At 51.3% G+C, this 13866-nt stretch overlaps 7 protein-coding genes across 7 annotated transcripts; 5 read left to right on the top strand and 2 right to left on the bottom strand.

Moving 5' to 3' along the window:
* Positions 1-79: 79 nt before the first annotated feature.
* Positions 80-1812, top strand: BCR37DRAFT_265248 (uncharacterized protein). Its single transcript, XM_040866744.1, has one exon. The coding sequence runs from the start codon at positions 418-420 to the stop codon at positions 1738-1740; it is 1323 nt and encodes a 440-aa protein (XP_040726384.1). The 5' UTR covers positions 80-417; the 3' UTR covers positions 1741-1812.
* Positions 1813-5303: 3491 nt separating this feature from the next.
* BCR37DRAFT_265083 (uncharacterized protein) lies at positions 5304-6147 on the top strand. The gene is made up of 2 exons (XM_040866742.1): positions 5304-5482; positions 5525-6147. The coding sequence occupies exon 2, from the start codon at positions 5532-5534 to the stop codon at positions 5922-5924; it is 393 nt and encodes a 130-aa protein (XP_040726383.1). The 5' UTR covers positions 5304-5482; positions 5525-5531; the 3' UTR covers positions 5925-6147.
* Positions 6148-6803: 656 nt separating this feature from the next.
* BCR37DRAFT_366198 (snare Ykt6) lies at positions 6804-7379 on the bottom strand (the record flags this gene model as incomplete). Its single annotated transcript, XM_040868273.1, has 1 exon — positions 6804-7379. The coding sequence occupies one exon, from the start codon at positions 7377-7379 to the stop codon at positions 6804-6806; it is 576 nt and encodes a 191-aa protein (XP_040726382.1).
* Positions 7380-8103: 724 nt separating this feature from the next.
* BCR37DRAFT_391947 (glycosyl hydrolase) lies at positions 8104-9198 on the top strand (the record flags this gene model as incomplete). Its single annotated transcript, XM_040871082.1, has 1 exon — positions 8104-9198. The coding sequence occupies one exon, from the start codon at positions 8104-8106 to the stop codon at positions 9196-9198; it is 1095 nt and encodes a 364-aa protein (XP_040726381.1).
* A 140-nt stretch (positions 9199-9338) lies between these two features.
* BCR37DRAFT_264962 (uncharacterized protein) lies at positions 9339-10277 on the top strand. Its single transcript, XM_040866740.1, has one exon. The coding sequence runs from the start codon at positions 9473-9475 to the stop codon at positions 10190-10192; it is 720 nt and encodes a 239-aa protein (XP_040726380.1). The 5' UTR covers positions 9339-9472; the 3' UTR covers positions 10193-10277.
* On the bottom strand, positions 9891-11660 carry BCR37DRAFT_378380 (One of six ATPases of the 19S regulatory particle of the 26S proteasome). Its single transcript, XM_040869034.1, has one exon. The coding sequence runs from the start codon at positions 11498-11500 to the stop codon at positions 10250-10252; it is 1251 nt and encodes a 416-aa protein (XP_040726379.1). The 5' UTR covers positions 11501-11660; the 3' UTR covers positions 9891-10249.
* Positions 11589-13857, top strand: BCR37DRAFT_264965 (uncharacterized protein). Its single transcript, XM_040866741.1, has one exon. It carries the CDS (start codon positions 11643-11645, stop codon positions 13767-13769), a length of 2127 nt encoding a protein of 708 aa, XP_040726378.1. The 5' UTR covers positions 11589-11642; the 3' UTR covers positions 13770-13857.
* Positions 13858-13866: the final 9 nt, after the last annotated feature.

Below are 13866 nucleotides of genomic sequence, written 5' to 3'. Positions count from 1 at the left end.
TTGTTCATCATAGCAACCAATTCTCCATTTCATGTGTGTAGCCTTGATCAAGCTTGAATAATCTTACGCAACGCTGTTGGGAAAAGAGTACAAAAAACTGGCAGTCAAACTGATTGGTTGTGTCTTCCATCATCTTCCATATCTTCAACGATTGCGACTGCAGCTAGTGCCAGCAGTACGTCTTGGAAACAAGGCAGCTGCTGAAACTCAGTAGACGGTCAGAAGGCAACGCGTTATGTAGCAATGTGCACGGTATGCATGTCGTTTGCTATACGGCTATAGCTCAGCTACAAACACTGACAGCACATGGCTTGTCAAATCGCATGCTCGATCGTGGGAGTATACAGTGCGGCATATGCTGTTTGCTGAGTTTTCATCAAGTCCGCTGTAGCTACAGCAGACTGCAGCCATTTTAAAATGAGATTCTACCACACACCCCTGAAATTTGAAATTACCGCATGGCCATTCATCGAGTCAGCTTGTGGTATAGAGTCTAGACCTCTTGAAAATGGCCACATGGCACTAGTCAATCCAGGAAATGCTTGTTTGGATGCCAAGAGTATGCTGCAGCTTCAGGAAAGATGTCACATGTGCCATGATTTCTCAACACCACAAAGCAAATACACATGCAATACGCGTGCCGTACACGACATATCCACACCAGCCACACACACAAAAATGCCCTCGAACGAAGTGGAGCCTGAAGGGCCTAGGAGGTCTACACGACCTCGAACAGCATCTCAGAAAGCATCTTATGCTTCTGTTTCAACCTCAAGCGCTCTACCGGCACAAAAGAAGCCAGCGGCAAAAACCGCCAAAACAACAACAATAACAACAACAACAACAACGACGCCAAAAGAAACCGTCACTGAGTCCGTCCAGGCATCGCAAGATGTGACCCCCGCACTTCTATCGGCGGCACGGGAGGAGGTTGTTGCTCTGGAAGCAAAATTCGAGGCATTCGAGCGAGAGCACAACCTCAAAATTGCTGCGATGCTCGCATCAATTTCAAGGATGGAAACGGCGATCTGCCCGAAAAACAACACTGGTGCTGGCCCTCCAGTGGTTTCAACACCTGTCACAAATGTGTTGATCGCAGCCACACCCCCTTCAAGCCCACTGCCCGCGGTTTGTGTCTTGGAGTCTGTGAACTCTGGCAGAACTCCGTCCGGTAGTGGCCAAGACTGGGTGGAGAACCCAACACCTGTGGCTCCATGGAAAGTCGTCCCAAGTCGACGACGCGACATTCGGGCATCAGCTCGGCAGCTGGGCCGTGACAACTGGCTCGTGCTACTTAATGGGCCTCAACCCAAATGCCCGAATTACGCGGCGGACTTGCTCATGCGCCAGCTGAACATGGAGACGCAGCTTAAAGGTGCGGCCTGGGCTGGCCAATTTGGAGGCGTGCTCTGTCTCATGCCAGAAACGACAGGCGATCGGGACATGATTATGGCCTCGTTCGCTCGCTCCAAACGTCTGGGTGCCACGACTAAAGCAGATTTACGCAAGTATAAAAGTCTGTCTGAATTGTGGAAGGAGCGACAAGCCACTCGTGCATCACGAGGTCTGCAGTCAGATGTTATTCCACCTGCTCCGGAGCCTGCAACGCCTGTGAGCACGCCCAACTCGGTCGAGGAACCGACGTCACGCTCAACAGAAGCTGACCCAGACTTGGTCTCAGAGACTCAGTCCCCCTCGCCACCCAGTCCTCTGGATGACGTTCGGCGATCTGAACTCTGAAGCCTCGCCCCGGTGCCAAAATCAAATTCCAGAATTACAATCGGATTCTGGAACGTCCAAGGCAACCTTCTGGGCAAACTAGATGACGAAAATTTCCTCATTTTTTTGAGAGAATACGATATTATCGTGTTGGCAGAGACCACGATGGATAAAGGAAGGGAAGCCATGTACGAGCGTAATATGGCAGACTACGCGTTGGTCACCTCTAGTAGAAAGACTGGCGCTGCCAAGACAACGAAGACACAGGGCGGGCTGGCGATGTTCATCAAGCACTATATCTTCCAATCACCAAGGGTGAAGATTGTCGAACGCAACGCGGAGAATAACATTGACAGGATCTGGCTGTCAATCAACAATACGCAGATTGGGTTCACCTACCAACCGCAAGACTCCCCTCGCAATCTGGAGCTTTTGGGGCGCCCAGCTCTACAGATATTACACGATGAGGCTGTGCTGAAACAAGACTTTCTGATTCTCGGCGACTTCAACTGCCGTATCGGCCAGACATTGAACCCGCGTGCATGCGATACAACATTGAACTCGGCAGGTCGCAACTTTCTTAAATTTTGCGAGGATTTCCAGGCGTCCGTACTCAATGATGATGGATCGCTCGGAGATGCGGTTACACGACCAACTCATGTCACCAAGAATGATTCTGCGACCGCCACCTTGGTGACTAGCAGGTTATACTCGACAATCGACTATGCGATCGCTACCCCAGATGTTCGCAAGCAGATCGTCAAGTTTGACATACGGGACCCGGATGACTTCAGCCTATCAGATCACGCGTGTGTCACGGTCGTCATGGATGTTATGCTCGATTTAGATAGTTCAGTACGTAGGGTCAAGAGGTCGGCGCCGCAGGTGGAAAAGAATGAAATGGACATTAGGGCGAAGGCGGTCACGGACGCAGGCAAACTTGAGGCTCCTCCTAAGGCGATTCGCTTCAACACCATCATTTCTGATCCACAGTTATGCGAATGGCGCAAGCTCTTGAAGCAGAAGCGGAACGAGAAAGGCGCTCGATCCAGCAGGCTTACTGAGTCCGCGTGTCAGCGCCTAAGAAGGAATATCAAACGGCGCCTCAAGCGTCTGCGAAAGCTTCAGAAGAAGGAATGGCGGGAGTGGCTGTCTGGTGTCAGGGGGAGGCGGGAATACTATGTCAAGCTACTCGAGGCCATCGGAAAGAAGAAGAAGGGCTGTCCCGTGGATGATGGCGAGATTCTGAGACATTTCAAGGACCTTCTCGGCGATCTGCCGTCAGGCACATTCAATGAAGAGGAGATGGAGCGTTTCCTTACTAACCCGTCTAATGTAGCATCGCAGGTGGAAGCAGCAAGGAAGAGAGGCGCATCAGTACAGGACTTTGTGTGCGCTACGGCGCATGCAGGCATGGTTTGGTCTGCAGCTGACGTCGCGGTTGCCAAGAAGATGCTGAAAACAAGCTCTGCCCCTGGTCTCGATGGCATGACTGTGCAAGAAGTCAGAGGGCTGAACGATCTAGAGGTGGCGGACTTGTTCAATGACATGCTGGTTTCGGGTTCTATCCCAGCATCTTGGGGCCTTGGTCGTATCGTTCCAATCTACAAGAACAAGGGTCTCAAGACGGTTGCAGACAGCTACAGAGGAGTCACGCTTCAACCAATATTCAGAAAACTCTTCACGACGATTCTAAACTTCAAGCTGACGGCATGGAGCAATGCATTACGTATCGTTCCAGATTGTCAAGGCGGTTTTCGAAAGACCTTTCGCACATGTGACAATGCTTTCACGTTCAGAATCATCAAGGAAACGTACAAGAAGGACGGCAAGCCGCTTTTTACCTGTTTCGTTGACCTCAGGAAAGCTTTCGATTTGGTTGAACGTCGTGTCCTCATGCAGAAGCTGAAGAATTACGGCCTCACGGGCCGACTACTGACGGCCACCATGGCATTGTACACAAACACGAAAGCTTGCATACAGACAGACAATGGTTATTCGGAGGTCTTCGACGTCCATGACGGCGTCATTCAGGGCGACGTTCTATCACCACTTCTCTTCAACATTTACATGGCTGACCTCGAGATGACAAGTTCCCCGCATACGCCGAAATTGGCCGACCGAGAAGTTGGCTGCATGTTCTTGGCAGACGACATTGTATTGGTGTCTGACTCTATGGACGACCTGAACGACAAATTGCTGCAGACGCATGAATGGTGCCGCCGGAATCGAATGCTCATCAACACCGAGAAGACACAGTTCCAAGTACACCTGCATGGGAAGATTAGAGCAAAACTCGGTGCAATTGAGCTCTCCTTGCCCGGGCGGACGCCTGAAGCGCCTCGCGCCTTGATTCAAGAGTGTGCCTCCTACAAGTATTTAGGCATTCACCTGAGCAGCAAGTCAACCTGGTCAAGCACAAAACACAATGCTAGCATGCTGGAACGCGCCAGAGTTGGTAGGTTCCAAATAGGCTCACTTGACAAGGTTTTTGGCCACATGTGCCTGTCTGAACTGCGTACGCTTTATCTCAATTTCGTCGACTGTCATATCATTTTTGGCGCCGAGATCTCGTTTGATGGCGGTTCGGAAGACCTCAAAGCGATGCAGCAGGTGCAGACCGACTGGTGTCGTCAAACCTTTGGCCTCACGCGTCATGCTGCAAGACTGCTGGCTATTGTGGACCTGGCGATTCTGCCTGTAGCAGAAAGGAGGAAGCAGATTGCCATTGGCTTTGCAGACTACCTGGAGAACCTTACCGACAATCGCCTCGCCCATTTTGCTTTTGAACAAGCCAAGATCAACGCTCAAGACGATACTGCAGGCAAAACGTGGTACAGCCAGATCTCTACACTTCTCAATGGCTCCGGTGCGACTCTCGGCTCTCCAACGTGCCGCAAAGACTTCACTGAGTCGCTCTGGAAGACGCACTATGAGAACTGGGTGCATGAATGTGCCAACAACGCGCTATACAGACACATTACACCAGTCTCGCTCGAGGAGTTCAAGGAGCAAAGGCCTTATGTCAAGATGCAGGACGGATATGCTGGCAGATGGATTGCGCGTATGCGCGGCAGTAATGACCAGCTCATGGTCAATAGAGGGAGAAGACACAGGGATGACGAGCTGGATCGCTCCTGCCCGGCATGCAAGCCGACCGGCGATGTTGTGGAGACTCTGCAGCATGCACTGCTCGAATGCTGCGACCACGAAGCTCAACTGGCGGACATACGGCTGCGTTGGCCTGACTCGAGCCCTGCCGACATCATGCAAATCATTGTCGACCCACCGAAAGAACATCTCTCCTTCGTGTCGCGCATTGTCAACGCTGTCATCAGCAAAGTCAACGGGCGCTACCTGAGAATACTCTAGCTGTGTCTTCTATGACCAGCAAATAGCCTTATGGCACTATGCGTTGTCCGGCGTGGAGAGTCTGAGCACCCTTGGGTGGCTGGATTCTCTGTTTCGCTTCCCTCTTATTATGGGGGACAGTAGTTGAGCTGAGCACGACGTAGCTTTTTTTTAGAGCTAAATCCCATCACACCTTTTCGCAGGGATCGTATACAGCTGCGCTGTCTGGCTGTACACATGGCGACAAAGAAAATGGGCGCCGGTTTTGGGACAAAATAGCTCAAGCAACTCTAGTCCAAGCCAGTCCGCAGGGATGACCAGCAAAGGATATAAAAAGGGTCGTTCCTCCTCATCATTCGCATCCCTGCAAAACATCTCGGAAGACTCAATCGCAACAAAACTTCAGCTACAGGTACTATCACCGACAGTAATAGCATTCATGACTAACCATCAGACCCAGCATGTTGATTCTTAAAACATCCCTCATCATGGCCCCTCTTGGCGTGCTTCAAGCAGTCAGGGCTTGGGATGGTACAGATTTTTATTGTTCCGAGGATGGCATCAATGCCGAAAAGTTCCAAGGGGAAGACCTTTACAAGGTCGCCAATATGCATTGGCAAATTAGTCTTTATGAGATCAGCAAAAATGATGGAGATACTCAAGCTGATATCGATTTCAAATTTCAAGGTCAGATGAAGAGGGGAAGGCTCATTTGTTTCCCAATAAAAGCCCCCGCTTGGGTTAGCGGCCGCAAACTGCTCTCCAGCGACTGTACTGTCGAGACTACGGGCTCAGGAAAACACACCAAATTGGCCACGGGACCAGGGGGAAGTGGCTCATGCACAGAATTGTAAATGCCCTACAAGTGAGCCCGAGGCACAGCGACACTTCGTGCCTTGGCCACACCTGCAGCATGTGCTTTTATCCTTCTCTTCAAGCATTTGCGCAATAACCGATCGAAAGCAACAGATTCAACATATGCTTTCACCATGGCTGTTCAACCTTCCTTGGCTCTTACTTCTCTTCAAACATCAGCTTGCTCATGCTAGAAACGATTAGTTGCTCATAGCAATCACTTTTCCATTTCATCTGCAGCCTTGATCAACCTTTGAAAATTTATTACGCAGTGCCTTCAAATGAAGGATATAAGGGAATGGTAGTAAAGCTGGCTGATCGTGTGTCTCATCGTCATCCGTATGTACAGCAGTTGCGACATATACCACCATATTGCCTCGAAGACAACGCGAACAGCTGGCAGTCGACGTTGAACTAGTGGTATACAAGTCGTATGGCATCCAGCTATTGCTCAAACACTGGCAGGAGCTTGAATGGCAGTCCTTGGTCTGTTGTCACTTGTGCGCGCTTCTCCTCCAGTGATGCCGTGGACTGCTCCGACGAGGTGCTGTCTGCGCGCTGCTTGAGTTCCATCCCCTCCGGTGCTGCGTTGGGGATCTGTTCTTCTGCGTCGTAGATTGGCAGGCTGGTCAGAGTTGGCTTGGACATGATGCTGATGCTGGTTGGATGTAGTAGTGTGTGGTCTCTGTCGGCGTGTTTGAGTCTCCGCAAATCCGGGGAAGCAGATCATCTGACCAGCAAGCCCGAAACAAGGCAGTCCCATTGTCTCCCATACACTGAAGCCAGCAGCCATCAACCAAAGACACCACAGGAGAGACACAGAGCATAAGCTTACGACCACAAAAGCAATTCATATGCCCTACATCACCACACAGCAGCTATTGGTTTTTCTTCGCCTGCCGCGCAAACATCTTGCTCTGTGCACTCAACTGATCACTGCGCGCCACCAAGTCCTCCAGCTTCTCACCACGCTGCAAGACACTGTCAATTGTCTTGTGCAGGATGATTTTAGTCTCATCGAGTTCCTGCTGCACGCGCATAATCGTATCGGCTTGTTTTGGGTCTTGATACTTGACCAGGTATGTGCTGAGTTCTGGCATAGGCAGTTTTGGTTGTCCCATAGCCCACTTGCTTCGTGGATGACGCTCTAGAAACTCATCCAAGACCTTGTTGAGGAGTGTGAAGGCAACGCGCGCAGGATACTCTTCATCAGCAATAATCACACCACAGACACCTTCTGTTCGACTGTATAAATGGAATTTGTAGCTGTTTTCAACAACAGACTGACGTACACCTGCAGCTGTCCGTTCAGCGAGGGTATTCGATGTGAAGCTCATGAATGTTTCGACTTGGCCGCGCGCCATCCAGCCAAAGTCCATGACATCCACTGCTTTGACGATTTCGTGCGCTGGTTTAGCTTCGTTGCGCACGACGAAGATGCCGTAGAGCTTCATCTGACTGCGTGTGTAGTGTGAGGGAGAGGGTGAAGGAGGGAGGGTGCGCTTGTTGGTCTTGGTCTGTTGCGCATTCGTCATGGCCGGCACGTGCTGGAGCTGGATCAAGGATTAGAGGCATTAGACTGTCCTTCGGCTGACCATGAGCCTACATCTGCATGACTGCTAGGCTGGGGTCAAGAGGGCTTCTTGGCAAGAGGCATCTGGATGACGAGAGAGCGCTAGATATACTGGCTATTTAGCTATAGTCTTGAACTCTGCTCTGTCAAGACCTCAAGACATCAAGGCTACTTCAGCTGCATCAGCTCAATAGCTACCTAGTGCACCTTGAGGCCTTGTCCTTGCTCATCTTGAAAGCTAGAGCCCTCACGCGATAACGACAGGGCAGTTTGGGCAGTATCGCTCCAGTCTGCCTGCCAGTCAATTGTCAAGCCCTGGAGGTCCTTTGCACTGGTAGGATCAAGAGCATGTCGCATCATGCGGCTGGCCCTGCTCCGCGATATCCTCCTCTCCATAGATCATAGATTGCATCCCTCACTGTCCTTGCTCGTTGCTTCCCTTGAGTGCTCCATCATCAGTCTACATGTCAGCTGCTCCTCCGCTTCCAATTGCAGTGACAGCAGGCAGCAGCAGCAGCAGCACACATCTACACACCCAGACCAGACCCTCAAGCTTCTCCCCCAGCAACTTGTGCCCGACGCACAGCCATCACAGTGGCCTTGCCATGCCACCGCATCAACATGACGCGCTCATCACCCGCCTCAAAACAATCCTACTAGCCATGCAACGCGCATCCTGGGAACAAGCACTCGCAGCCCAAGCACTCTATGAATGGCGACCTGACGAAGAACTCCCCAGTATCGTTGGATTGGCGTATGATATGATTGCTCGATCAGATAGTTTGGGCAGGTTAGGCGTCTTGCTCAATGAAACAGATCAGTCATCCCTTGACTTTTGCGCAATTGGTGAGTGTCTTGTCTTTCTGCATCATCAGACACGCGATACGATTTGGTTGTCGGCTGCACGGTCACTTGTTGGGTATATCAGAAGAACGGCAGGTCGGTCATTCGAGGGACTCTTGGTCCATCGCGCTGGGGAACTCTGGGTAGATGCATTGTACATGCTACCACCGGCACTCATTGCAACAGGCTCCTCCTGGAATCAAGATTCTCTCATCTTTGAAGGATTCCAACAACTCAACGGCTATGAAAAGTATCTACGCGATCAAGCGACGGGGTTATGGTCACAATCGTGGAATATCGAGAGTCATGCTATCGCGCGACGTGAACATTTGAGTACAGGCAATGGATGGGCCATGGCCGGTTGCGTACGTGTCCTCTCACTACTACCGAAAGAAGGCTGGCAGGAAGAAGCAGAGCAATTGGCTGGTAAGACACTGCAAACCCTCCGCAGTGTACTAGCGCATCAACGGCCAGACGGACTCTTTCATTTTGTGCTGGAGGATGAGACGAGTTTTGTGGAGTGTACATCAGCGGCGATGTACGCTTACAGCATCTACACACTTCAACTGCTCGGTCTACTCTCTGCACAGGCGATAGAGGTGAAAGCAGCTGATCGCATGACCACCGCACTGATTGCGCTTGTGGACCAAGATGGGCATCTCAGGGGTTGTGTGCTTGCTCGAAAGGATGGGCATGAAGGGAATATGCAGGGCCGAGGGACATCTGCCGAGGGTCAAGCGTTTCTCATCATGGCACTGGCTGCGGCTGGGCATTTACAGGGTGGTGGCAGGCATATACATTGGACGCATCTACAGGCTGGCTCGCAGGAGAATGTCAGCATGTACGAGGAGGTGTAGCGATGCTTCGCTGGCTTTGATAGATGGGCACTCGATATAGCTTTGGATGGCCTCTTGAATGTACTTCTTGTACTAGTCCTCCCCTCATCCTGGCTGCAGCGTCCAACTGCTTGGTCCAGGTCTGTCTTGGTCGTAGTTGATTCAGTCGCGCTCCGTCATCTGCGACCACACAAGACACCACACCGGCACTGGTACTATAGACAAGAGCCTCCCCCGTCGAGCCATTCGTGGCATCCATTGACCTTCTCATCAACCAAGAGAAGACATCGCCACCATGAAGAATGTCAAATCCATGTTCCAGCGCAAACAGGCGCACACACCTGACGGCACCGATACTGCGACCACGCAACAAGGCACTTCACCACGCCCGTCAGCGACCTTTGCACGACCCATTCAAGAGCCTGAATACAAATTATCCAGTGTCTCCCCAGAAGGCACTTTTATACCTCCGTCGCCACCAGAAAAGACTTCATTCCTATCCCGATTTCGACCGTCAACGAACCATGCAGCTGCTGAACCAAAAGCAGACGAAGATAGCGCAGGTTTCGTTATCCCGCGCGCATCGTTCGATGGTTATAGACGGTCCTTTGATATTCGTCCAAGTATGGATGGCAACGACGGTGCCAGTTTACGCAGTCATGGCGGTGGCACACAGCATCATTCGAGTAGACAATCACTAGACGTGCTACAAGCTGCAACACCACTACAAAATGAGCGACGATCGTCGTATAGCTATAGCAGGAAGGATCCTGGCTTACTTGCCCAATTGACGCCTGCGAGTGGCAGTTCGCCTCGACCGTCGACAGGAGGGAGTGCGCGCTCTGTACCAGCGATGCAACCATTACCAGCAGCGACGCTCGAAGCTGACTTTGAGGAAGTCAGCCTGGCTGATGAGGAAGACGACAAGGATATCAAGAAGAAGCGATTCTGGCAGCGAACAACGAAACGTGACGAGGTAGCGGAACTCAGAGCATTGGGTACTGGTGATTCTTGAGTCGAGGAATCGGAGGGGGAAAGGATGAGAGAAGGATGACGTTTGCTTCGTTGTATGCTACTTGTAAAACTCAAACTTGGCACTGCCCTCACCCTCAGTCTTGTGCAATTTGGCATACGCTTCCTCGATATCGCTTTGCAGAATCACATAGCGACTCTTGCGAACAGCAATGAGACCGGCATCTTGCATGATTGCAGCAACTTGTGCACCACTCGACGCATCAGGTCGCAAGATGAATGTATCGAGGTCGACTTCTGGCGACAGAGACATTTTACTGGCGATTGTCGTGAAGATGAGACGACGTTGCCTGCGATCCTTGAGATTGGGAAACTCAATCTTGCGATCGAGACGCCCAGGTCGTAGTAAAGCCGGATCGAGGGTATCAGCACGATTTGTGGCCATGATGACCTTGACGTTGCTGGTCTGGTCGAACCCATCCATCTGGTTTAGCAACTCCAGCAAGATACGCTGGACCTCTCTGTCTGCACCTGTCTGCGCATCGAATCGCTTCGTAGCAATAGCATCCACCTCATCAATGAAGATGATGCAAGGTGAATTCTCGCGAGCCATGCGAAAGACATCACGCACCATACGCGGTCCCTCTCCCAAGTACTTTTGCACAAACTCTGAACCGACAACACGGATGAATGATGCTTTTGTTGCATTGGCAACAGCTTTGACGAGCATCGTCTTGCCAGTTCCTGGAGGTCCATAGAGGAGCACGCCACGGGGTGGTTCAATACCAATTTGCCTGTACAACTCAGCTTGCTGCATTGGCAACTCAACAGCCTCTCGAATCTCTTGTTTTTGCATATCAAGGCCACCCACATCAGCATAGGTGACATCGGGCTTCTCATCCGCACCGAGCATTTGAATGGAGGAGTCTGCCTCTGGTGGCAAGATATCCACGAGTGCGTTTGAGTGTCTGTGCAATGCAACACTACTCGAAGGCTTCAGCAGCTCCCTGTCGAGTGTCGAGAGGATGCGTACGACATAGTTGCTACCAGTCGTTGACCCAACAATCCCCGTATTCTGATCAATGGCCTCCAAGAATTGCCCAATCACCAGTGGCACACTCTGAATCCGCTTCACTTCCTCTTGTGCACGAACAAACTCGCGACGCAGTGTCTTTTGGTCTTCCTTGATGAACTTTTCTTGTAGTTCGAGCATCTCTAGATGGCGCTGAAGTGACTTGAGGCGCGAGTAGTGGTCGCCCTCGACGGGCATTGATACGGAAACCGGAATATCTGGCGCAGGACTTGAGACTGGCCTGAGGAGCGGTTTGCTGGGCGCCAGTGTATCCGCCATGACTTTGATCACTGCTGGCTAGCTAGTCTTTGGGTATTTGTGTCTTGTGGTTGTCGACGCGTCATGTGAGAATTGTGCGCGAGAAAGTTTGAAGACGAGACAAGAACCATCATCACACACAGCCTGGCCTGCAGAGGCACAGATGAAGCGCGGATGGAGCGTCATGCGGCAGACGCGTCCTCTGGTACAGCGAACACAGTACTCAGCTACCTGTCCTCGGTGTATACAAGCTTCCCAGGCTGCTTTCCACACGGAAGCTCCGCGCGCCTTTGCATTCAAGTGGTTCAAGCAGAGCAGCACCCAATCAAAGCAGCGTGATAGATGGCTGCAGGTGCTATCTAAACGGAGACAAGGCGGTTTGTCACATCAGGAAGTTACATTCATGCTCGAGTGCGTCGATACTATTCAACTCAGCGAAGAAGAATTGACAGAGTCTATCTTGGCTGCACTTCGAGTAGACAGTGAGGCGCACGATGAACTGGCCACCAAGGCGTATGGTTTGCTACAAAAGCACAGGGCCGCACAGATTACTCCAAAAAGCCCATGGAGTGGCTTGGAAGAATCCCTTCCACAACTCGTCGTTGCCCTCGCCTCGGCAGGACCAAGCAATCAAGCGCTTGATTTGTGCAAACAAGCGTCCAAGAAACTAGATCAATCGCAAGACATGTGGCGAGTCTTGCTACAAACCCTGGCGGAGAGGTCCAAGTCGCAAGACTTTTTCGACGCTTGCCATTGCATGCGGGAAGAGCGAGTTCCTGCGGATGTTGCCACGATGAATCTTGAGCTTGACAGGCTGAATGCTGTTGGGCGTGCACAAGAGGCTTTGGCGCTGTATAAGTCGATGCCGTCCTTAGGACTCAAGCCTGATACTACCGCCAATCTCCTTGCGCTCGATAGCTGCATGCAGGCAAATGACCTTGAAGCTGGCAAAGACATCGCTACTCTAGTTGAGCGCGATAATTCCGATGCAGCCTTTGCGAGTCTGTTGGCTTGGGACGTGTACAATCGTCAGCCGCTCGCATCCATTCATCAAAAGGCCTCATCGCGCGAGGTGAGCTTGTCGACCGTCAATGCCATGCTTCGAGCTGCCAAGCTGTCTCGGCAATGGAATATGATTGAGCAGCTATGGATGGCCTTTGCAAACACGTCCGACATCTTCCCCAACGAGGCAACCTTCAGCATGCGCATACACGGACACAACATGGCGCGACAGCTCGACAAGGCGATTGCTGTCTTTGCCGACAGCGCAAATGCCGGGTTTTCTGAGCTGCTCGATTCACAAGTGCTACAAGATTTGCTCAAAGCCGGTATCATGTCGCGCAAGCCAGATGCTGCATTCGAACAAAAGATTCTGGCTATTCTGCTCAAGCAAGAGCCTTTCCCAATTGCTCAAGAATCACTGTCATTCTTAATTCCTTCGTTGATTGAGCAAAAGCAATACGTTCAGCTCGAGACAATTATTGAACAGTGTCAGCTTCGCCCAGATTGGTCTGCAGCAATGACCATTCAACACATTGTCGATCAAGCAACTAGAGCAAAAGATGGAAAGCAAGTCTGGAATATCTCCATTCTGCTTCGCAATCTCTTCTGGGACGACCCAATCTATACACTTGAGCTGCGCAGCTTGCTCCTCAAACGCCTTGTCGCGCTACAAGATGTCGACAAGCTTGATCGTATGTTTCGCCAATTCTTTCAGTCACAAATCAAGCCTGATGCCGGCATGTACACATTGATGCTGCATGGCGGTCAAGACTTGCGTGAGGTGGAGCTTATTCGATCAGTCCACGCTTCCATCAAGATGGATGTCAACTTGTCGGATCACACCCGGATTTTGACCACGCTCATGCGAGCGTACGCGCATGTCAGTGCAGCCGAGACTTTCGAAGTTTGGAACCAAATATTTCACGGCGGGCATGGGCCTACAGCTGCAAGTGTCAGTGTTGTGATGGATGCCTGCGCACATATGCGCATGCCAACGCGAGGCTTGTTTATTTGGCAAACACTTGAGCGGCGCCAATTCCCATTCAACGACAACAACTATGCTTCACTGGTGGAGGTGTTTACGCGCAATGGTAATCCTGAGGGCGTTTTGTCATTGCTTGAGGAAGCCATCGCAAGTGGACGCGATGTTGGCCCACGGACATTAAGCACATTGTGGAATACAGCCAGAGGTATGCGCTCGCAAACAAAAGCCTGGGCCAACAAACATTGCCCAAGTTTGTGGCAACAACTTGACTCGTCAGCTCGCAAAGATGATATCTCTGTGTAGGTGTCAGGGTCTTGTTTGTCAGGTTGATGCGTGGTCTGTGGGCAGTACGAGGTCATTTGCGACCTGATCTCCCTAGATACATCGTACCAAATGTTTG

The sequence above is a fragment of the Protomyces lactucae-debilis genome (genome assembly GCF_002105105.1).
Source record: "Protomyces lactucae-debilis strain 12-1054 chromosome Unknown BCR37scaffold_6, whole genome shotgun sequence".
Taxonomy (NCBI): Eukaryota; Fungi; Ascomycota; class Taphrinomycetes; order Taphrinales; family Protomycetaceae; genus Protomyces; species Protomyces lactucae-debilis.
The sequence above is the reverse complement of the archived record's forward strand: the minus strand, read 5'-3'. Positions and strand labels throughout refer to the sequence as shown.